Raw genomic sequence first — 23,561 nt, 5'->3', positions numbered from 1 at the left:
TTCTGCTTTACAATGTAATCAAAGTACTGATTACAGGATTTCAAAAACACTAGCTAAACGTTAGCGGACACGTTTCTCTGTAGCAGCCTGACATTATTTTCTATGAAGCGGCAAAATTAAAAACTGAATTCTATATGGAAACTTACATCCAATGAGCATGACACAGATGGAGAAGATCTTCTCAGAGTTGGTGTTGGGCGACACGTTTCCGAATCCCACACTGGTCAGACTGCTGAAGGTGAAGTACAGAGCAGTCACGTACTTGTCTTTGATGGAAGGCCCCGAACCTGGTGTGCAAATTTACGTAAGAGGTTATACTGATTGATACTTCCTGATGCAAACCACTAGGACTAACAACGGGGTGAACTTTTGGTCACCTGGAATTGAATCATTGTAGTGTTTTCCTAGTTGGTCCCCCAGTGTGTGGAGCCAGCCTATTGAACCGTTCCTCTCGACACTTCCAATTGCATACCTGGAAAAAAATGTCCAAGTTTAACAATCGCTTTCCATGTCTCTATTGTGACAACACACTATATGTATATGCACAGACTATGGCCTGCATAATGCTGGGTCTGCAGATGGACGAGATTATTCCCACTCTATGAATCTTATCTGAATCACCAGACAGTTTTATGGCGTTTTACCAGATGCAGGCCAGCCAGTGAGCGATGAGGGCGAAGGTGCACATGAGGAGGAAGAGGACCGCCGCGCCGTACTCTGAATAGCGGTCCAGCTTTCTGGCTACACGCACCAACCGCAGGAGACGAGCAGTTTTCAAGAGACCAATCAGAGTGGTGGTCTGAGGGGAGAGGAAGAGAAAAGATAAGGTATTGTTAAGCATGCCAGAAACAGAAGTCCCCTGACTCTGATATCACCTCACACCACCTGCTGTCATCCTGTCACACATGCACACACACACACACACACACACACAGGTGCTGCATCTGCGGCCTTGTCCCGATGTGATTCACTGCTGAGGAGGTGGTAAATCCTGACTCCCATTTATTACTGTCGGCTGTCTACTCCCTCTCTTTTCTACTTGTATTCAGCTGGCCCCGTTCGTGTCCATACAACAAATAAATAACAGGCCGATTACTGCGCTGGCAGAGTGCCTGGCCCTGCTGTGTGTGTGTGTGTGTGTGTGTGTGTGTGTCCTCAGGGTAAATAATAGTTGTCAGATGAGGAAAATCTTCACTTTCTTGGCTCAGTGGCCTCTTCCGGACAGCATCAGTGAAGTAAACCTTGACAAAGTGTTCCACTGCGGCTTAATCAATATAAAGAACATGTTTTCAATGACTTCTATACAGTAGTTTGCATTTCAGGTACCACTTACTTAGAAAAGTATCAGTATAAGCTGAGCCTCTTGTGTGCAGTGATTCTGTCGACCTCTGCCTCACTGGTTTCCAGAGTCTGCCTCTATCTACCACCTTCAGACACCCACCCAACATCTCCACCATGTCCCTCTACCACCAAACCTGCCTATTTGTGACCATTATCTCCATTATATATGTATAATGTGGATGTTGCTTTTAATTGATAGTTTGACAGTGGGAAGAGAGAGGAAGAGGAGGGGATGGCATGCAGCAAAGGGCTGCTGCTCTGAGGACTAAAGCCTCAGTTTTAGGGGGCACCCACTCCACCAGGGGAGCTAAACATCTGGGTACCCCAACCCTGGTGAGTGTACCAGGACTGGATGTTTGCAGTTTGAGCATGACACAATAATAATAATGCAAATAAAAGCAACCACTGTGCGATTCTGTGACGATTCCAAAGTGTTTTTAGATCTTGTTTTCGAATCAACTTCTGTGCCTGTTCTGTATGTATTGGTGGTTTTACACACTGCAGTCTTTTCCCAGGAAGTTAATAAAAAAGCATGGACCTGTGAAGAAGGCTAAGGTGACCTCTTTAAGTCTGTTTGTTTTGTTTGCCATCCTGCCTGTTAATCAGCCGGAATCACTGAATCCTCACAGCAGAGACGCTGTAAAAAAACCAGTGGATTATCAGGACTGTTGATTAGTTGTTCTTCCTCCTGACACTGCTACAGTACTTGCTCAATGAGCTGTACACTACACAGCTTTGTGTGATGATGTGGGGCACACGAGTTGTATTTTGATGCTGCACCACGGCTGACTACAAATCAACTTCCCCACGGAGACAATTAAACTATGAAGCAAAAACGAAATCACCTCTGCCTGTCTCTCTCTCTCTCTCTTTTTTAATTCTCCATCCCCTCACCCCTCCTCCCTTGTCTTTGTAGTCTTCTGCTTGTTATCTTTATTCCAATAGATAAAAACACTGGCAGAGATGGAAGACCCGATGTCAATGCAGCATTAGTCTTGTTGTGTTCCTTTCGGCCTCCCTCATAAGTTAAAACACCTCCTCCCTCCCGTCTTGACACACCTCTTCTCCATTGCGGTAGATGAGCAGATCAAAGGGGATAGCAGCCACCATGTCGATGAGGAACCAGCCTTTGAAATAGTGGACGGCGATGCGCACCGGGTGGCTCACCACTTCATCATTAGTGTTTACGTATGTTGTCCTGACAGAGAAAGAGAACAGCTGTGATGATGGAGCCATGACGCTGCTTCAGCATCAGACTGAGAGCACTACAGACCTGAAGTTGATGAGGATGTCAATGACGAACATGATGTCCACTATGAGGTCCACCACGTTGAGGGGAGAGCAGGAGTAACCACAGCTCTGCATGGCTGCCTCTTCCTGATAGAAGCCACAGAAAAAGAACAGACAGGAGAATATTTCAAGAATTTCCTTTGGGATTAATAAAGATTAATAATCTTATCTTATCTTATCTTATCTTATCTTATCTTATCTTATCTTTTCTTATCTTATCTTATCTTTACAGCAGAATGCCCTGAAAATACTTCCACAGTGACAAAAGACCAATCTGCTCAGTCTCATCCTATAACATTAATAGTCGCATAATTTTGATTCAGTAGTCTCATGCACAATGACATGAATTGTCCCTTTTTTGTTGTGACACATTTCATGACCACTAGCGTGACAACCTACAATCTTACTCTGCATTTTAACACTTGTTGTTTTAACCCCTAACGCCAGCTGTGAGTGGAAAATGAGACAGAAGCGACAGCCACAACAACCATGAAGCACTGCACCAAAATAAAGCGAAAGGGGAAGTGAGCCATCCACAGACGCTCCGGGCTCTGTGCACAAACAAAAGCGCCAGTTTCACAAAATAAGTGCACAAGTGTGCATGAAACCCTAGAAACCCCAGAAACATAGACATAGACATACTGATCGCAATTTTATGTTGATTCATATTTTATCTTCTGCAACGTCTTTGGAACATGTCATGTGTAGCCTAAAACTATCATTGCATATCTTTCAATACATTATAATAAAATGTATTGCAAACAACAGCCCACCTGGTCGTTGAGGAGGAATGCGGCTGAGTAGGGCGTCAGGATGGCGGTGTAGATGACCAGCAGCAAAATGAGCCAGTCCCACACCGCCTTGAAGGGGCTGTAGTGCAACACCGTCCACTTGTGGATGCGAGGAGCCTGCAGCTTGTACTCTGGCAGCACATCTGCACCGAGAGACAGCACCTGGGGAGAGAGGGGAGGACAGGAGGACGATCAGACGTTGAGAAGTAAGAGAAGGAGATGGAGCAGGAGAGGAAAGAATGATGCACACACACACTTTTACATACAGCCGGACAACATAAAGAGACTGAAATAAACATGGACTTTGGTCACATGTGCACTGTGCCTTCAGTGGCTACAAACTGTGTTGTGCAATTACAGCAATGGAGCCAGTAGCCACTGAAGATGATGAGAACTGTTCTGAAGGCACTGACCCTCTTAAGGTCACCCTCCAAGGCAGCCTGTTTCCCACAAACACAAACCCACTGTCACTCTGGACGTGCAACTGCACACGATACAAGGCATAGAAACTAATGCTGTAGGCTCTCACACACACACACACACACACACTGTACCAGTGGCTGTGACTGAAAAGCAACAAAGAACCACACACACATACAAACACACACTTTTTCTCCATCTTCTTGGAGAATTGAATCTTCAGTGTTATGGTGCAGTTTTAAGTAGCTTTACTTGAGGTAATGCAGTCGGTCCTCTGCACTGCACTCGCTCTGGGTGAGAGCAGGAAAGAATCAGTGTAAAGAGGCATTAGCAGAGCCTGGCTTGTGTCTTTGCCTATAATATAATCACACAGTGAACTGCAGCAAAAGTAATGTAGTCCAACTGCTGTGGCTCGACCTCACCGCCTCTGTGGGCACAAGGCAATTGATATTATATATTTAATAGTTAATAGAGGTAAATGCTAGCTGTACCTGTCAGTAGCTGACAGGTACAGCTGTAGCTGTCAGTGCTTCACGGACTCTCTGCAGATAGATTGTGCCATTTTTTCCTAGGTTGGAGCTCAACATTCACTGCAGCAGAGAAACTTTACCCTCGAAGCATTTGTATGCAGGTGGCGCTGACCTTTGTTTGGACAAGAACAACACACTGAGTGACTTCCGACACAATCTTCCGACAGCAGTGTGCAGTGTGTGTGTGTGTGCTGTGTGTAACAATCAATTAGAATGTGATCAAAGCAGAGTCATGGATTCTTCCTCCACCTCACCTCACCTCACACTCATCATATTAGTATTTCATTCATCAGTATTTTCTCTCTGAGTCGCTCCACTTCACTGCACTTTGCCCTGCTCCTGATTCTTCCTGCCTTCCCCTTGACCTGTTAAATCTCGCCTCTATTTTCTAATTTGATCTTTTCTTCCCACCGTGGCTCTGTCCTCTGTCCAGAAACCCTCGCTCCATCTCCTCTTCCACACAGCCAGCAGCCCAGTCCTTTTTATTCATGTTGCTATTACCCTTCATCCTGCCTCCAGTCTCACCCCCTTTCTTCTCCATCTTGAAAGCCTGGGTTTTCATTCCTTTATACTCTCTTCATCTTTCCTTTCCTAAGTCATCCTCCTCTCCTGCTGACTCCCAGTTCTACTCCACTTCCTTTAACTCCCCTCTCCATCACTTCTTTATCTAGTGGACTATATTTATGCAGTTTTGATGACACCACCACAGAAACATCTGGCACCGAGGAGCTGATATTCCAAATTCTCTCTGTCTTTCCTCTGGAGCTGTGTTGATATATACTGTAGCAACCTCTGGCAACATAACATTTGCTTGATTTATTAAAAATGAGAAAGACATATTTCAGTATTTGTGTAATGGGGCCAGCTGCTTTATATCTAAGCCAGCACTTCAGATCATTATGACTCCTTCAATTTGAATAATCTATGTCCTTCTATAGACGTTGCATGCATTTACACTCATGCATTTACACTAATATGTTATCTTTTCTTCCAATTTCATGCATTCTTTGATGAGCAGTTCATTTGAGTGTAATTTTGCTTCACTTCCATGAAACTGCCTTCATGTTTTGATAGAAAATATGACTGATAAGTTCATGGTAGGATGAATGGATGCAATTCAAGAAAGCCAAGCATATTTACTTTGCAGTAGAGTCACGTGGAGCATACAGTCTTTGTATTGGCAAATCCTTCCTTATCCCAGAAAAGAGGCAGTACAGTGCCATATCAGACAGATAGATCAGAGGCTGGAGAATGGCTGCCTTCACTGTGCACCCAGAGATCAGCAGAGTAGTAATGGTGGAAACAATCTATCCTTAAATGTGGAGAAAGCAAAGAGCAAGCACACCATCACAGTGGAGAGGGTGAACAGCACATCACAGAGGGCCTCTCCTGGGCAGTCAACGCTGCATCACACCACCTGAGGAGGTGTCGGAGCCTCCGTTGCTTCCACCATGGAGGTTCTGGGATGTTTACTTTGACTTTAGAGAATACTTTATTTGACTCCTTTCCCGGTAGTTTAAGCCTTCACCTTAATGCTTCACTCCTTCCACTTTACTGGGGCTCTGGGTACTTTACCACTGTTTCAGTGTTCTTTTGTGTCTGAATGGAGGTCCCAGCTCTCACTTGGTGTTTAATGTACCATTGTTTTATTTGCCATCATGCATCATGTCAATGTTCTCGGTGGTCAGGCTTCCAGGATGAGGGTCATCCTCCTGACTCACTTCTTCTTCTGCAGTAAGAGGGCGCTCCCTTCACCAACGCATTTCTTCACACCTTTCACCTAAGAAAGAGTTTTGTGAAATAATTGTATGTTTCCTTTTATGTAATGTCTTTTTTTTTCTTCTGCAATTCGCCAAAAAGTTTCTTTGGGTCTTCATGTGTCAGTAAATCTCATTGAACTAAATATCTGAGGGGCTGATCAGAGTTCGCAGCTGTGGGAAACCTTCCAGAGAAATCCAAGAACCCCTTTAAGCTCTGTTTACCCCAAATGTGCTCAGCATATTTTGAGCAAGACAAAAATAGTCTCAAGACAGACAAGGGAAAGAAACTGAGGACATTACAAAGGCCGTCAACAGACGTGTAATGAAAGTAAACTGGGAAAAATCTGCTTAGTTTATTATATAGTTTTATTGATGTGGATCTGCCACCTCTCCTTGTGGTAAAATGTGACAGCTGTTGTGCTTTGTTGTGCTTTGAAGAAACAAATACAGCAGCCCACTGACAACAACAACTACCACATGATCACATGATGTCCCACATACATCAGGCCACACTTTAAGGGTAAAAGGCTGAAACATTCCTGTACCCTGCAAACATCAAACACACATTCATAAGTGTGAGCAGACACACACACACACACTGCTTCCAAATGCACACACACCCACGCACCCCTACAGTTCAGTCAAGTGCCCCTCGCAGCTGTGTGTCCCCTCCTGGAGTATCTTGCGGGTTATTTTTAGCCATCTGTGTGAAACTAAAAAACATCGCCACGAGGACTGTTAAAAGTGCAGATGTCAAGACACATTTCAGTGCAGACAGGGCAAAGTCGTATTTGAGGACTGGGGGCAATAAAAGGGGGGGGCAGTTTACAGAGCTGATATATTTTTCTCACTTCAACCACAACGATGATGATGTTGGTTCCCATCATCAGTCTACAGAGTGGGATTCCCGGTCCAGCAGACAGCAGCATCATCTCAATTCCTGGAGTTTAACATTTATTTTAGTCAAAAAGACAATGTGGAGCCAGATCAGGCCGTCCATCGGACTGCAGCAGTGTCACTTCTGATTCATAAGACACTGTGTGGTTTACAGAGACAAGAACCGACCGGAGGAAGAAGATGACTTGAGACAAGACATAAATCAAATTTAAACCCAAAATGTCAGATACACTGGTTTGCACCAGCTAAACCACCAAGACTGTCATGCCTTCTTTATTTTCTGCAACTATACAAAGTTATATAAAATGCAATAATAATATTATTATTACAAATAGTGTGTCCATATTGATTTGCTGCCAACATGGTGACGGTCGTTCAGTCTTCCACAGTCTCTAGGACAGAATCCACAAATTATTAAAATGATGCATTACTCAGGGCCCTAAATATGAATATAGCTATAATGGCTAGAGAGTTAAGAACTACACAGCAGGAATCTAAACAAAGATCAGAGACAGAGATGAAGACGAAGGAGGCGACACAGTAATGGCACGCTGTGGTCCTGATCGAGGTCTAAGAAAGAGGTACCGCCCGCACAACTCAGCACAAAGAAGGGCAAGGCTCCAGTCTGAAGGTGATGACTCACCTTTTCACAGGTTTAAATGGCTCACATTCACACACCCACCTACACTTGAGTGGGGCTCTCAGTACAGCTGCACTTCTGTAAATCTTCAATTGGTGCAGAAGACTGAGTCACAGGCCAGGCACAGCTGCAGAGGTCTGTACAACAGTGAAGGGTAAGTGGCTGTGAAGAACACCCAAACTTCCTGTGTCCTTTCCACTTATTTCCTTTGAAAAACGTTACAAAGAAGAACTTCCACCCTTGGAATTTAAAAATATCTTTGTCAACATCATTTAGCAGCGGACGACCCAACAGCACCTTTCATTCCTGCTCTCTGTACTCACACTGTTGCATTTATGAAACTTGACACACTGCCTGCTAAAAAACTTTGTAGGGGGGTGTTGATGGTTTTGGAGGGTTTCCACTTCTCACATTGTGTGAAACTCGGTTGGCAGGATGTTTGTGTAGATGGGTGTAAACTTAGGGGGGTTGGGAAAGGGGGGGGGGTGAAAGACAATAACAAAAATCATCAGTTTAAGCATGCAGACAGTTGGATACTGGAACTGATGAGCTCAGGTATTTTTAGCCAGACGTTAATTAAGCATATTTTCATTTGGCTCTTCGTTCTGATTTTAGAATGAAGCAAATGTTAATAAACTGTATTCCAACAAAGCATCATGGGAGAAGCCTGCACCTCCCATGATGGATCGGACTACGTGTCCATTTGAAACCAGAAAAAAAAAAACTCATTCATGGCCAACAAAAATGATCTTAAATACTGAACTACAAAGTGAACGTTAAACGGTTAATTGTCTTCTCTTAGTCACTTGCAGTGACTCAACCCCTTGGATAATTCTGCATCACTACAACGAGAAGACAAACCTCCAGTCAGCTTCACTTCGGGTTGTCTGCGGGAAAATCAAAGTACCGGTAACTCCTCATTAGGACAGACTCCTGGAGTGCACTGCAGTGCTGGACCCATGTGTGTGTGTGTGTGTGTGTCTGTAGGCATGAATGTGTGCATGAAGGGCTGAAAGCATGTTTGTGCTGCATGTGGAGCGATATGATACAGGAAGTAAGCAGTGAGAGGGAACAACATCTGTATATCTATAGTGACTGTGTACAGAGCAACACCATAATCAGAGCCAGTGACTCATGCTGTGCACGCACACACACGCACACACACGCACACACACTTTAGTTGCGATGCTTGTGTGTGTGTGTAGTCCGCAGCTTCAGGGCAAAGTGTGAAGTTACACCACAACTCTATGACATAATTTGTTTTTGGGAATGAAACAAAGAGATGGAGGAAATAGGAGATGCAGAGGGAGCTTGAAGAGTACGAGTGTGTGTGTGTGTGTGTGTGTGTGTGTGAGAGAGAGAGAGAGAGAGAGAGAGAGAGAGAGAGAGAGAGCCAGTGAATAAGATAAAGGAGAATAGAGGAACAGAGCCAAGGGGGGTGGATACACAGAAAGCTGCAGGGGATGGCCAGAGTGATGCTGCAATAGGAAATAATATTTATAAACTGCAAAGTGTCGATGTGCACGGCAGCTCAGGGACGCTTTGTCATCTCTGAAATTCAACAGGTTCCCCAACGTAAACATCTTAGAAGTTAGATCAGAGCCTTTGTTTGTCTGGTTAAAATCCAGGACATGGACTGCAGGCTCGAGCAGCAGAGTCAGTCCAATATTCTTGTTCATTATGTATTTATTTATTGCTTATTCGTCCATTCCACCGCGCCTCCTTTCCTTTGTCTAATAAAGCTTTCAGAGCACATCTTGTTGGCCAAACATTTTCATCTTACACTCGTGGTTCTTTCCAATACATTCCTTCAATCTAGCTGTGATGTTCAGCAAACATGGTCAATATTTCACCATGAAAACTAGTTCAATATTTTATAAACAGTCAAACAGCACTGCTCGCTCATGCCCATGCTCGGTGTTAGAAAAAGGCTGACCTGGCAGGCGCACGGTGTGAAAACCATCAGCGAAAGGAGCGCATTAAAATTTAAGAGCTTTCAATTTCTACTGTAAACACACTGACCAGTGAACACCAGCACAGAGGCAAGCAATGATTAATCTGTTTGTGATCCATTTAATAATGCAACATCAAATCATGACTCTCTGAGTAAAGGCGCCTGAACATCTGAAAGCAAACAAGGCGGGCAAGGAATTAGCTGAAAGCCCTGGAAACCAAGATGCTACGGAGCCCCTCTGATGACATGGTAAAAAAATACATAAATCATAGCCACGAAAAATATGTATAACGTGACTTAGAAATACTACCTCGTTCCCACGAAATACTACCTCGTGGCCACGAATCAGTATTGTTATTGACAGGGTGCATGGGAGCGGGTTGCCCAGCCAGGGAGCAATCAGTGTCCCTCTCCCTGTCCATGTCGCTGTAACTCCTGCCCGGGCCGGGCCGGGCAGCAATAAGTGTCCCTCTCTGGGGAATGTGCTGGAGCGCTGGAAAGCTCCAAGAGAGCAGGGGAGTGGGCTGCTCGGCCAAGACGCCCCCTCCCCGGGCAAAGCGACACAATGGACAGGGAGAGGGACGATCATTGCTCCCTGCTGCTCCCTGTCAATAACAATACTAACTCGTGGCCACGAAGTAGTATTTCGTGGGAACGAGTTAGTATTTGGTGGGAAAGAGTTAGTATTTCGTGGGAACGAGTTAGTTTTTCGTGGGAACGAGTTAGTATTTCATGGGAAAGAGTAAGTATTTCGTGGGAACGAGTTAGTATTTCGTGGGAAAGAGTTAGTATTTCGCGGGAACGAGTTAGTATTTCGTGGGAAAGAGTTAGTATTTCGTGGGAACGAGTTAGTATTTCATGGGAACGAGTTAGTATTTCTAGGTCACGTTATACATATTTTTCGTGGCTACGATTTATTAATTTTTTTACCATGTCATCAGAGGGGCTCCGTAAGATGCACAGTAATCCACCTAGAAACCAGCGCAAACACATCACATCCCCAGTGTGCAGGAGTCCTACCACTTTATCAAACAGGTGGCAGAGAGAAACACGCCTGTCAGAGCGGGTTGTTACCATGCTGCAGCACAGAAGACGGGCGCACACTGTCATTGTGCAAGGATGGAACTGTTACGACATGTCAATCATGGTGTGACATGCACAGTGACAGCTCAGCTTCCACTGTGTTTACCGCAAACACACAGCATAATGTAAGCATGAAGTGTAAGGCAATGCGAAGGGCAAAGACATACACAAACAGTCTCTCTCCTGCCACTCTGAGCTTCAGCCTGTCAGTCAGACAGATGAATCCCTTTCTAACCTTTTCTCCAACACATTCCAACTCTCCACTTTTCCACACTAAAGCACATCCTGCTGTGGAAGTCCAGTCATGCACACACGAGGACGTAAGGTTCTGACATTAGCCCACGGCTTTATCTTTTATCAAAAGACCAGCGTGATATTATTAGATAGTGTGTGTGGATAAGTTCACAGTCAGCGTACAGAGGTGAGAGAACAGTCATTGCCAGTGTGGACACCGCAGAATACAGGACTGTAGTAAAATATACATGTGCAAATGCATTAACATCCACAAGAAATGTGGCTACAACAATGTCTTCTAACCTTGAGTTTGGTGCTGTTGAATCCAAGGAGACCCAGAAGTTTGTAAAATTAATGAGAACAACTCTCTAAAAGCTGCAAGTGTGAGTCACATAAGAGACTCAAACTTTAGGGCTTTTTAAGAACTCTATAACTCACATATGCTATAAAGGAATTCAGTTTCTGAAACGACACAAGGTGACTCCCTTTAAAATATCAGGCAGCTGTATAGAAACCCATAAATAACTATTATACATGTATGTATTTCAAAGGGAAAAAAATAATATTTTTATTTCTGATTTTTCTTATCCCAGTTTCGCCACAAAGCTCCAGTTTTCCCTACAAAAGCACCTCCTGATTTGATTTCTAAATCCTCTCAGCCCAAGCAGCTGTTCTTTCTGATATAAAAGAGCCTCAGCTTTAAGTCCACTTGTTTCCAAGTCTGCTATGAAACAGCCAGAACCAGAGGTCATTTCATTTCACACCCAAAGTGCTTCAGCACTCTGCAAAGTGTTTGGACAACAACATATATACAAAATGTGTGAGATTATACCAAAGAAATTAAAAGTTTTAATGCATGAAAATGATAGAGTTTGCACTCATTTGTCCTGATTTTTGAATAATGAAGCTCTTCCTTAAGCCCATATGAGTGTGTGTGCCTAATTTAAATGATAAAATAAAACTTATCTTTTGAAACAACAAGTCTTATAACAACAGGAAGCATACCAGAGATGCAGAGGAGAACCCTCACTCCTCTAACTTCTGGCTGCTGATTGGAGCTTTTCATGAACTAAAATGGTAAATAGGTCAAAAAGGCTCCATATCTGGCCAAAAAATGCTGAACAGGCAACAACAAACCCTGTGAAAAGCAGGCTGGAGACATTTTCCCTTAAGTTGGATATTTATAATGGAACCACACAAACACACTGACATGACATTTGCTGCGGTGCTTTGGGTTCAGCGTGGATATTTTAGTCTGAAGTATACGTAGCATGATCATTTATCTGCATTTATCTGATTGTGTGTGTGTGGGAATGCCTCTGAGTGTGTTTGATATCTGCTGCCACCAGGACCGGCTTCCTGGCTGACTTTTTTTTCCCTCTCCAGCTTTGGCAGATCCCATTAGGACATTACAAAGGAGCAGATTTCCTAAGTCCCGATCTCCCTCGCCTCATCCTCTTCTTCCTCGCTGCAGCCCTCTCCTTCAATATTCATCAGCACCATCGGTGCTTTGGTAGGTACAGCTCAATCTCTCCCCGAATCCATCTCTCTCCGACTCCTCCATGATCTCTTCTTACACTTCCTTTTCATCGTTTTAGCCTCCATTTCTCCCTTTCTCTCCATATCTATATATCTACCTCCCTCCTCCACCATGAGGACTTGAAATGTAGCAATATAACCACACAGGAAACTGTGGGGCTGCTGACATATGGTCTACACACAGTCAAATGCAAAAGCATTTAAGTGTTAATCTACAGCAAAAGGAGCCTTTCAGGGTCTTCAAAGTCAACTCTCAGCTTAAGTTTTAATCTCTCAGCTGTGTGTGTGTGTGTGTCTGGGAAACAGCTTTCATCTACCAGTATACAAACCAGAGATGTGCTGATCTTAAGTCCAGAAACTGCAGTTCAACAGGAACCCATGAGGGGATTTAATCTGTGTTGACGGAAGGAAATATTCACAGGGGACCCCCTTTTGTTGGCACTGCGGCGGTATTATCCAGGTCTGCAGAAACTCCAAGAAAATATAAACACATCAAACTCTGTCCACAAAAGGCTGAATACCCTGCACTGATTACAGAGAGGACATTGGACCACACCGAGGGGACTTCATCTGGCTTTAGAGGAAGCTGCATGTGATCAGAGGATGCCACCATGCATTAGATTCAAACTATGGAATTAGGCCACTTGAATAAAAGATGCTGGTGTGTGAAGCCTCGGAGAAACACACTCATATATAACATATATCTTCTATATGTGTGCACTGTATTTATCATCATACATATTATATGACTGTGTTTACACTTTTCTATTGGAAGGCTTCTGCTCCCTGGCACCCATACCTACTGGGTAAAGTCAGATCAACCATCAACCCTATTATAACTCCTGTACTTCTTCTTATTGACTTTATTGACATCAAATCTGGACATTAGCGATGCTTTCTTTAATTTGATTTTGTGAATATTCAGAGTTTTTGTCACATGATGTGGGTGTGATATCCCAGATGCAACAGCAAGTCCACCATTTTGAATCAATGGTCAGATTCTGACGTCATTTTATGCCTTCTTCACACATTGTTCTTTAAAGACCTTGAAGATGATAAGTTATGAAAAGCTTCTGGATCTGTTGAACACTGTGGTCGTGCTCTCCTGTCAAAGACTGATGCCTCACCACTAAACAGGAAGTGGTTCTAACTCAGTAACTATTCATAAAAGTCTTTCTAAACTTCACAGTGTCTGCAATCAGTCACAGTAACACCTAATGGGAGGAGGACATCAGTGTCATGTGACTGATATTGTGACATCTTGTCCAGTCGGTGGTCCATACAGACAACAAGAGGTATGAGAGCCTGATCGCCGCTGTCTGCAGCTTTAATGTGTCTTCCTGTCACATCACAAAGACTTTAAAACACACATACAAAAAGTGATGACATCACTGGTTCAGCAAACATAACACAACCACACCTCATTCAACTAAATACTGAGCCATACTATCCCCATATAAACCAGTACATGTTGAGCTTCAATATGCTTCAAATTAATTTGGACCTTTGTCTCAGTTACCATCACCTCACCTGATGTGTCAGGTATGTAGGATACATGTCATATTTACTACAGACGTACGACTTCTCTCTCTCTCGACATCATGGCTGCTCAGATTCCAAATCAGTCGCTCCAGTGTCATAAAGTTAAGAAGCTTGTGAACAACATTTTGTGTTGATTTCATATCTGATTAATATCTAATTAATTAACAAAACTACAGATGACTATGGAAAAACATCCAAGACTCAATCAAACAATCTACTATAATGATGATATTATTAAAAATAAAAATTAAAAAAATTAAAAAATAATAAATACATAAATAAATACATAAATAAATAAATAACATAATAAAAATAAACCAATAATAAAGAAAATAAATTTTAAAAAATAAAAATAAAAAAATAAACAAATTTACTGTACTCCCATACTGCTATATTGTCCGATGTTTTTAAACTAGAAACAAAGTCAGAAAATCCTCTAATAAGATCATGTGAAGTAACAAGCAAATAAACTTGTCCTGTAGTTACATTGAGTCTGGCCTCATTAATTAAATATAAACGTCCTCTTGATCTTCTTTGTCAGTGACTGTCTTTAAATGTATGGCAGCATCCACAGAACATGAGTACCCAGGTCATTCATATCCATGTATAACAGGATCAACACAGTATCCAGCTGTCTGATCTTTTGTTTTTATATGCAACAGTATTCGTGTTTCTATCTGCATGTTGCAGCCAGGATAAGCTGAACAGAACTCAACCTGGATACTGTAAAAACTCATATAAGATCCTAAAACAGCCCCGGCTGAGACCAAAGGATTCAGTCTGTCTGTTTACTTTTCCAAAGGATGTATCTTTGTCAAATCTTCAGTCAAACTTCAGACTTTTTCTAACCCTGCACAGAACACAGTACATAATGTTCTATTCGAGGCCATGCTGGGAGAACGCAGACTGCTGATTTATCAGACACTACAACTTTAACATGACCTTCTCTGCTGTCATCCCACAGAGAGGTCAAGATGAGACGCAGGGCTGAAGACGGAGGACGGAGCGGATAAAAAGACGCGGCCCAGTGCTTTCTATGGATGGATGGGCTCACTGTCAACAAAAAACGCTGCTTGACCTAGCAATCATCTCCAATCTATCAGTGAACCAAGGCTGCTTTGAAATATGTGCAGCTACCGTACTGAACGTGTGTTTCAAACAAGCCTGAGTTCACAAGTTCACAGCAAAGATCATCTGCGCATGTTAAACAGAGGCATGCATGACAACACACACGTAAACAATGTCTGTGTTTGTGTTGACACTCTTATCTGTATGAGACACAGTGGTCTGTCGCATGATCAAAGGTAGGGGAGGAAAAGAAGGGGTCACCTGTGACATCACTTACAGCACACACATAAATACAGAGACAGGATCGCCTGCAACACACAAACACACAAACATTGGTAAGAAACTTCCTCGCTGTCTCACAGGCCATTGCTTCAGCGAGCAGGATTCTAATTCACAGATCCAAATCACTGACATCCCAGAAACACTTTAGTGTTGATCCATACACACACTAATTCACATATTTGTTTCACATTGTGTGGATGTCAGGGTTTGGGGGTGCGGACACAAGCGCAGGACAGCAGGCAGTTAAATGGAAAACAAATCTGGGAAGCTTCTGCAAGCACAACTCAGACACAAAGTTCAAGCACAAACAAAACAGTCGAAAGTCAAAAGTCTTCGGCACACTGCCGGCAGAGAAACATGAACTAGGGATTACCTCAGAGTGTTCAAAAAAATCAGTACGAAGTCCCAAGGCAAAAACAAAGTCACACAAACCACAAGGCTCAGGTTGAGCTTTTCAGCTGCTGGAGAACTAAGTGGTTGGTAAGTCAGGTAAGGACACAAGGCGGCAATGGTAACAAGGCAAACATGGACTAGGTTATACACGAGGATACAGACAAGACGACCAGACAAGAACAAAGGGGAGCACAGGACTTAAGTAGACAAGAGGAAAACAAGACACAGGTGAGACACGTTAGGGCGGGGAAGGCAATCGCAAGATGAACACCACAAGGACAACAAGATACCAGAACTACACAAAACCCCAGAGAACAAAACACAAGCCCTACAGAATGACAAAAGCCGAACACAGTATAACACAAAACCCAAAACAAGGAAGACAAAACCAAGGAGAACACAGGATCATGACAGTGGATCCATACATGTCTGACAGTGAGCCTGGAGAATCATGTTAATACAGATGCTGGTATGTGCAGGAACACTGTAATGACACTGTAATGCAGTGGTGGGTGCAGGAACTGTAAAGAGTTTAGGCTTCATTCCAAAAGGCTACATTCAAACACAAAAACACATTTTTTATTGACAGTATGTCATTATTTCAACTGCAAACCATGAAAAATGCACTATACAAGGACTGAAACACAAACTTTAGGGTGGCAACAAGTATCTACAATGTACCGGTCCTGTGCCAAATTTCAGTAGCAGCAAGCAGATCATTCTTGCAGCGTCTTTAGCAAGTCGAAGCAATGCAAAGGTATAATATTTATAATGCAAAATGCAAAGTTGACACTTATCAAACACCAGACATGTTTGAAAGCTGATGTGATGTGTTTGATCGTTTCACCTGCACCTGTGTTTTCAGCATTTGGTGTTTACACTGTGTTGGATATTTACACAGAAACATTGCACCATGCAAGCACTAAAGCAGTGACAACAACAATAACACACAGTGAAACACAGCTAACAAAAAAGACATCAAATCAATAATATGAAGTCAATATTCAGTCAATATCTTTTTCCCCCTCCCTCTATGTCCTATCAGTCCCATAATCAGATGACATCAGCCCATTTGCCTGTATGTTCCATTTTCGCCATCCAGCATAATCCTATGTATGTATCATATCTGGTGCCCCCTCAGCAGCTTGACTCAACGTGTATAGTTGAGATCATGATCATTAGTTAAAGCCTCTCTGTATCTCTATGTCCTGATTTAAGCAGGCTATGCTGACTGCAGAACAGCATCATCCCACTACATCTGTCATAGGTCAAACTACTTTATTCACAGGACATAAAACTGCATTTTTTAAAAGATATGAAAATAGGTCTGAATCCACTTAGATCATGTGTGGCAGCAGCGAGTTTCACAAATGTATGAGATCATGTGCTGAGTTTAAACGTGGCAGAGGATGAGTGGGATGAGTCATTTCAGTGTGGAGTGTTTCACAGTTTAGGCAGCGCTACCGTGCAGAACCAGAGGAAATGTTTGGACATGTGTTACATATATATAATGCGTCTGCCTCACATGTACAGGGAGATGTGTGCATTGCCAAACATCAAGCTAAAGCTTTGTGAGGTTTGGAGGTGATGTGAGGAAGCCAGCTGGGCTACACAACAATACACAGAACAGCTGGCAGACTGGCTGTGATGGCTCAGGTTCTTGGATCTTGTGGTTGTTTCTCAATCTTGACCTGCCTGCCAACATCCCCTCCTACACATCCCTACCTTCCCTTCTTCTCCGGTCCGTTCTTCACTTCCTGCAGTTTGTTTTATGTTTGTGTGCTCACTCATGCTGCAGCCCAGCGCTCCAACAACATACCTTACCATACCCGAATTTTGGGAAACATTCAAGTGATCCTCTCTAGTAGGGGGGATTCATATATTTGATAATCCTAGCAGCACCACACAGTCACATTCTCTTTCCCTGCTTCCCTCCTCCCCCCTCTCAAATACAGCTCTCTCACAGTTGGGTGACAGAGGTGGGGTGCATATTAAGTCTTCTCAGAGGGTTTCTTAATCCCAACCAAGCCGAGCCAAGCTGAGCCGAGCCAGGAAAACATGCAGAGGAGATATCAGTGTTTTTCTCTCTCTCTCTCTTTTTGCTCATCATTATCAACACCTCCACTTTAGTGAGGGCTAAGCTCCTTGTGACGCAAAGAGACATGTGCACACAATTCAGGGATATAACAAATAAGACACCTGCGACCGACACAAACTGTATGAATGTCTATAGCTGCATCTCTATATATTGTTACACCTGCAACAGTTTGAAGGGCATTTGATTGTCTCCTCCACAGTCACGGACACACTTCAGAGCTGACAGGGAGAAGCTTCACAAATGGCTTCAGGCATGTTGTACAGTACAACATGTGTGGGAGTAAGCACATTTACACTTCCTGACACTCTCTTGGCATCCCTGCACCTCTCCCTCTATCTAAACACGCCCTTGGTCCTGTTTGAGGAATCGCTTTGTCTCATTTAGAATGTGCATGAGTGTGTAATCAAACTATTTTATGTTTAAAGCTGCAAAAAATCCGACCCTACTGTAATTTAATCTGCTGTGCTTTTAATCTTTGTAAATTGAGTTGGGAAGCTTTAATGACCATGCTGCTCTCCACGGTGTTTTATTTGCTTTAATGAAACCATTTATTCTGAACAGCCTGAAGTTCCCCAGGCTCCTCGGGTTCAGCCGGAAAAAATGAAATCTGTGGGAGCTTTTTGTGGTGCGAATGTATTGTGACCTCAGATTTCAGTTTTTCTTCTATTACTCTGAAAATCAACACCGATATTGATGGCAGTGCAAGAAAATCAAATGCATCTGTGTGCTAATGGTAATCAGAGAGGTGGCCTCTGAGCTCAGCCACATATTAGAACATAATTTAACAGTAGACAAGTTAAATTTTGATGGGGAGGGGTTAGCTAACAGTGCGGCTTCGGGGTGAGCTCCAAGAGAAAGGGGCGTGTGTTTACTTTCGAAATCTGGCTGACTCTCACTGAGTTTTCAAAATCTCCTACCCTACCTTAAAATGGGGTGTGCGTTATGTGATGACTGGTTGGTTGTATGTCTGTCCAAATGCATTCAGAGGGAGTATATTCTGCACCTGTTGGTACTGCACCCAGGAAATCCTTTGTATAGAACAGAAGAAGAATCAGGATGGATCGCCAGGCTAGGATATTATTTAAGCAGCTATTAGTGAACTGGGGACACCCATGCATGGCCAAAAGTACTATAAATCTGTGAGGCTGGATTTTATTTTATAATTGCTTTTAAACACACATCATGTAATGCTGATCTACTGCTGTGTCCTATTTCTGGACTTGACAAAGTCTTGCATAACTTTTAACACTAGCAGCAGGTACATTTAAAACTAAGGCTGCTTTCAGGTGTCAAACAGGGCCGGCCTGAAAGCTGTGTAGGAGGAAGAGAGAAAGCGAGGAAGGGAGAGAGACCGAGCCAAAATGGGATATCTGACTGCCAGTCTGTATCACGACTATGTGCTTTACAGAGTAGGTGAAAATGTGCAGACGGTTCGACCACTGATCTGTGATTACTGGATGTACAGCAGCTCAGGAACATCAAGCTCTGACCTCTTGTTTATATTCTGTGTTCATACAGTCTGTGTATGTGTCTGGTCTGTGAGCAGCAAAATATAATAAAGCTTTTACTGACATACTTCAATATTTTACTTGAATAATCAATACCTGGTTATTGACCTAATTTAACTTAAAGTAAACTCTAATTCTCTTTCTATAAGAAACATCAGATGTAGGGCAGTGGCTTCACTTTTTATTTGGACCTCGACGTTCAGCTGCCTAAGCTGACATGACAGAAAGTGACTAGCCTGGAGACACTGCAGGCCAACGAACAACCCAACAACAGCATGGAGGGACTGATATCAACAGAGATCCAAGTGTCCTGTTACACCGCTGTGTTTCTTCAAATGTCTGATGTGCCATTTTTGCAAAATCCTTTAAAGGACCACTACTTGTGTTTAGGATTGTTGCTACAGTCTGACAGATGGGCTGCCTGCGCTCCTTATCTGTGGGCTCATGTGATTTTACACCACTGTGGAGGATAGAGTGTACCATTTTAAAGGTCAATGCAACAAAATCCAGCCTTGTTTTCTGGTGAGAAGAACAAATGTTCCTCTAACTATGACATGAAACATTCATATACACTGAAACTTTAAACAGCGTCACACTGTGCAGCCACACCGCAGTGTGCTGACTAAACGGCACCAGTGGCTCTCTGTTATCTAGCATCAGGGGACTACGTTTTATGGCTACAAAACATTTCACATTTTACTATTTTGTTTTCTCAAAGTTCTTTCTAAACTCCATCACAGTCCACCAAAGCCTCTCCTCCACTCAACACACTTCTTTAGACACCCTTTCCTGTCTGTCTCACCTCTCTCTCTTCAGTGGGAAGACGTCGTGGGTGCTCTTTCGCCTCCCACCCGCGGCGGCAAGAGAGTGGCAGGCCGGGCGGGCGCGGCATTAGAGCAGCCGGGCAGCAGGAAGGGCGGCAGCAGTGATCGGCAGCAGCAGCTTCAGTGAAGGTTGACTGGCGCAGGAAGACGTTAAGGAGCTTGAGCAGCGACGGCAGGACCATGGTCCTCAGCGGCAGCTCACCGCAGAGGGGTCAGTGTCAGGGTTTCCGTGAACGCTTGCCACGCAAACCCACGCCAGGTCTTCACTATATGGTGTCACGACAACAAAGAGGTCACGGCGGTGCAGAGGCAGCCCGGAAGGCGTAGCGTGGCATAGACCGAGTGTCATGCCGGGAGACGCAGTCAGATGTCACATGAAAGAGGGGTGATCAATCCATCCCCCTGCTTCCTGGGTGCTGCTCATCTTCTTCGCTCTTCCTCATCGGATGCTTTTCTCTCAGGCTCACAAAAGGAGGCGTGTTAAAAATCCAACTGTTCAACAGCTTCCACCCTGATCCAACTGAACCTCGGTCCGCCTTCTGTCTCTGTGATCCCTTCAGAGGAGTCCTCAGCTGGCCCACAGGTTCCTTATTAAACCACCGCTGGCATCACTTTGTTCTTATAACATCTCAGTGAGTTTCTCCGACTGCACTCTGGCTGTTGGCTGCCTGGCTTTTAACTCCTCCGAATCATTGAACAAATCAGCATGCAACACAGGAGAGGAGGAGGAGAGACGAAGGATGGCAACAGGAGAGTCGGCTTCCATTAGTTGTAGATGCAGCCACGACGCTGTTCAGTTTCTGCTGCTGCTGCTATTACAACTACTACTACTTCGAAAAAGAGAGTGACAGAAAGAAGAGAGAGAGAGCGAGAGAAAAGAAATGTCTTCTGGGAATAAAAATAACCCTCCGCACAAAAGAGATGAGATGCTCCGCTGAGGATAATCAGAGAAGAAGGAGTAGTGGGAGAGAGAGAGAGAGAGAGAGAGAGACAGATACAGACAGAGAGCCGTGATAGAGGGAAAGAGAGAGAGAGAGAGAGAGAGAGAGAGAGACAGATACAGACAGAGAGCCGTGATAGAGGGAGAGAGAGAGAGAGAGAGAGAGAGAGAGGGGGAAAATGAAGGCATATACATACAGTATTAGAGCTGCCAGTATTTTGTGATTAGGTTTTGTTATCTACCTTCTGTAGAGGATGTTGCAGAGTGAGGCGCACCTTTGAATCTTATGTAATCCAGCACAACAAACTGTGGGATCCAGGATGTTCATGGAGCTGAAACAAAACCTCTCATATGGTTTCAACAAACTACAGCTGAGAGGTTTTATTTAGGTTGTAAGATGAAGAACTAACAGCTATAAACAAGAAAATAAAGGCAGCATTATCAGCAGAATGATCCCTCATATGTCACGCAGACAGACAATGGCAGATTAGTTACAGGGTGAATAAGAGGGTATTGCTCACTGTCAGACTGGACTGTTTATTGGGGCAGAAAAGCCAGTATTAATGCATTATTCCTCAGTTCAGTGATTCTGGAGACTGTGATTCTGTACAGTACCGCCCCTGATGGCACAGACAGGGTGCCCAGACACTACCTGACATGACGATAACAGACAGTGGAGATGCTGCAAGTGCAAGAATTCACAGATTTATAGTAGATGCTGGTGGTTGAGTGAGTGTGTGTGTGTTGCTTTCAGGGAATGTCTCAACCACTAAAATTGCTCTGACAGCATACTGCCCCCTCTCTATGTGTTTTGTATGTACGTGTGTTTGTGTGTGTGTGTTGCCACCGTGGTGACAGGTGAGAAGGAATGTGTGCAGAGCACTTCAGCAGCTGAGAAACACACACAATGCTGGTAAAGGTTGCAGAGCAATACGCTGCTGGTTGGCACAGGCACCTACAGGCTAGAAGCTCATTATGCTCCGCTAGTATCCTAAAAATAGGCTCAGGGAGATTTTACTTTACCCTTTTTCCCCAAGTGTTGTGCCACACAGACACTTCCAGGCTGTGAATACATTCTTTCTGCTTCAGATTGACAAGCTCTACCTCCAACCACAGCCATTGGTATGTATTAGTACCCTGGTGTACATGTGATGTCTTGAAGTCTCTTTTTATGGCATAAATAGCTTTGATGACACAAAATAAAAGCAAATAGTATGTAGCCAATGTACTGTTAAATACAGTGTGTGTGTGTGTGTGTCTGTGAAAGGGCAAGAAAGACAAGAGAGCGAAACAGTGAGAAAGCAAGTGTGACAGCAGCATCATAATTAGGACCCAGCTGGCTTTGTGATAAATTAAACTGATTGTGGGTTTGATAGGCTGCTACTGCCACTTACAGGAGCTGCAGCTGCCCCAGCAGCACATTTAGATGTGTTCTTTCTGAGTTTCTGTTGACTGACAGGTTGTGCAGGTTGGTGACTGTGTGAATAGTTTATGTCTGGTGTTGTGATGAGGTTTTTTTTGCAAAGGCTGGCTGCGAAGCTTTCTCTGCCTGCCCTCTTTGTCAGCACAGCTCCTGACTCCGGGGGTAAATAATACTCTGTGTTTTCTGGGCCAAAGCCCCCACCCCACACACAGACACACACACACAGACACACACACACAGACACACACACACAGACACACACAGACACACACACACACACACACAGAGCATTGCTATAGTTCAATCTTGCCAAACACACAACTGGAAAAAGGCAAGAAAATATAAGACAAGAGACTGGGGTGAGGAAGCAAATTGGAGGGGGTCTGGAGCACTGCTGGTTCTTTACATATGGGGAATGGGTTGCCTGGATACAGCAGAAAGAAACTCCCATCTAAATTTAAACCTATAGAGGGGGAGAGAGTGAGAGAGAGAAGCCTTGTGTGGCAAGGTGTACAGATGAAAGAGCAAGAGAGGACAATGGAGAGGTGAATGGAATCGTGAGAGATGAGGGATGAGGGATGTAAGGTAAGATGAGGACAGTGAGCAGACAGCAACATGAAGGATACACCTGACACCTGACTAAGCAAGAATGCCAGAGACGGAGGAAGGAACAAGGATGAGAAGTAAACCGTTTAAAGCTAAGCCCCCCAGCAAACACGTGTTCAGACCACACAGCAGGCCGACGTGTGTGTAAGCATCATGTGTGTAAACAGTCCTCAGTAATTTCTTAAGTTGACATGAGCTGGTGGTGATGTATGCAAAGAACCTCAGCCTCCTCTCTTTAAAGATGCACGCCCTGGGCTACATGTTTGTTGGTACGGGGTAACAAATCAATGGCAGCATTGATGAATGGCTTTGGTCTCCAAATGAAGCATTGCATGATGTTGTTAGATGTAACAGCAAGCTGGGCTGGGATTGTTTCTATCTGGGAGCCAGCAGCTCCC

At 43.8% G+C, this 23,561-nt stretch overlaps 1 protein-coding gene across 1 annotated transcript in view; it reads right to left on the bottom strand.

Annotated features, from left to right (window-relative positions):
* kcnh2b (potassium voltage-gated channel, subfamily H (eag-related), member 2b) overlaps nucleotides 1-23,561 on the bottom strand; it is a 152,936-nt gene that overhangs the window by 11,323 nt on the left and 118,052 nt on the right. The window contains exons 7-12 of the mRNA XM_028432905.1: nucleotides 3,405-3,584; nucleotides 2,615-2,718; nucleotides 2,401-2,539; nucleotides 645-799; nucleotides 378-472; nucleotides 147-287 (exon numbers count right to left, since the gene is read on the bottom strand). Coding sequence (XP_028288706.1) covers nucleotides 147-287; nucleotides 378-472; nucleotides 645-799; nucleotides 2,401-2,539; nucleotides 2,615-2,718; nucleotides 3,405-3,584 — 814 coding nt within the window. The remainder of the gene's footprint in view (nucleotides 1-146; nucleotides 288-377; nucleotides 473-644; nucleotides 800-2,400; nucleotides 2,540-2,614; nucleotides 2,719-3,404; nucleotides 3,585-23,561) is intronic.

The sequence above is a fragment of the Parambassis ranga genome, chromosome 20, assembly GCF_900634625.1.
Source record: "Parambassis ranga chromosome 20, fParRan2.1, whole genome shotgun sequence".
NCBI classification, from domain to species: domain Eukaryota; kingdom Metazoa; phylum Chordata; class Actinopteri; family Ambassidae; genus Parambassis; species Parambassis ranga.
The sequence above is the reverse complement of the archived record's forward strand: the minus strand, read 5'-3'. Positions and strand labels throughout refer to the sequence as shown.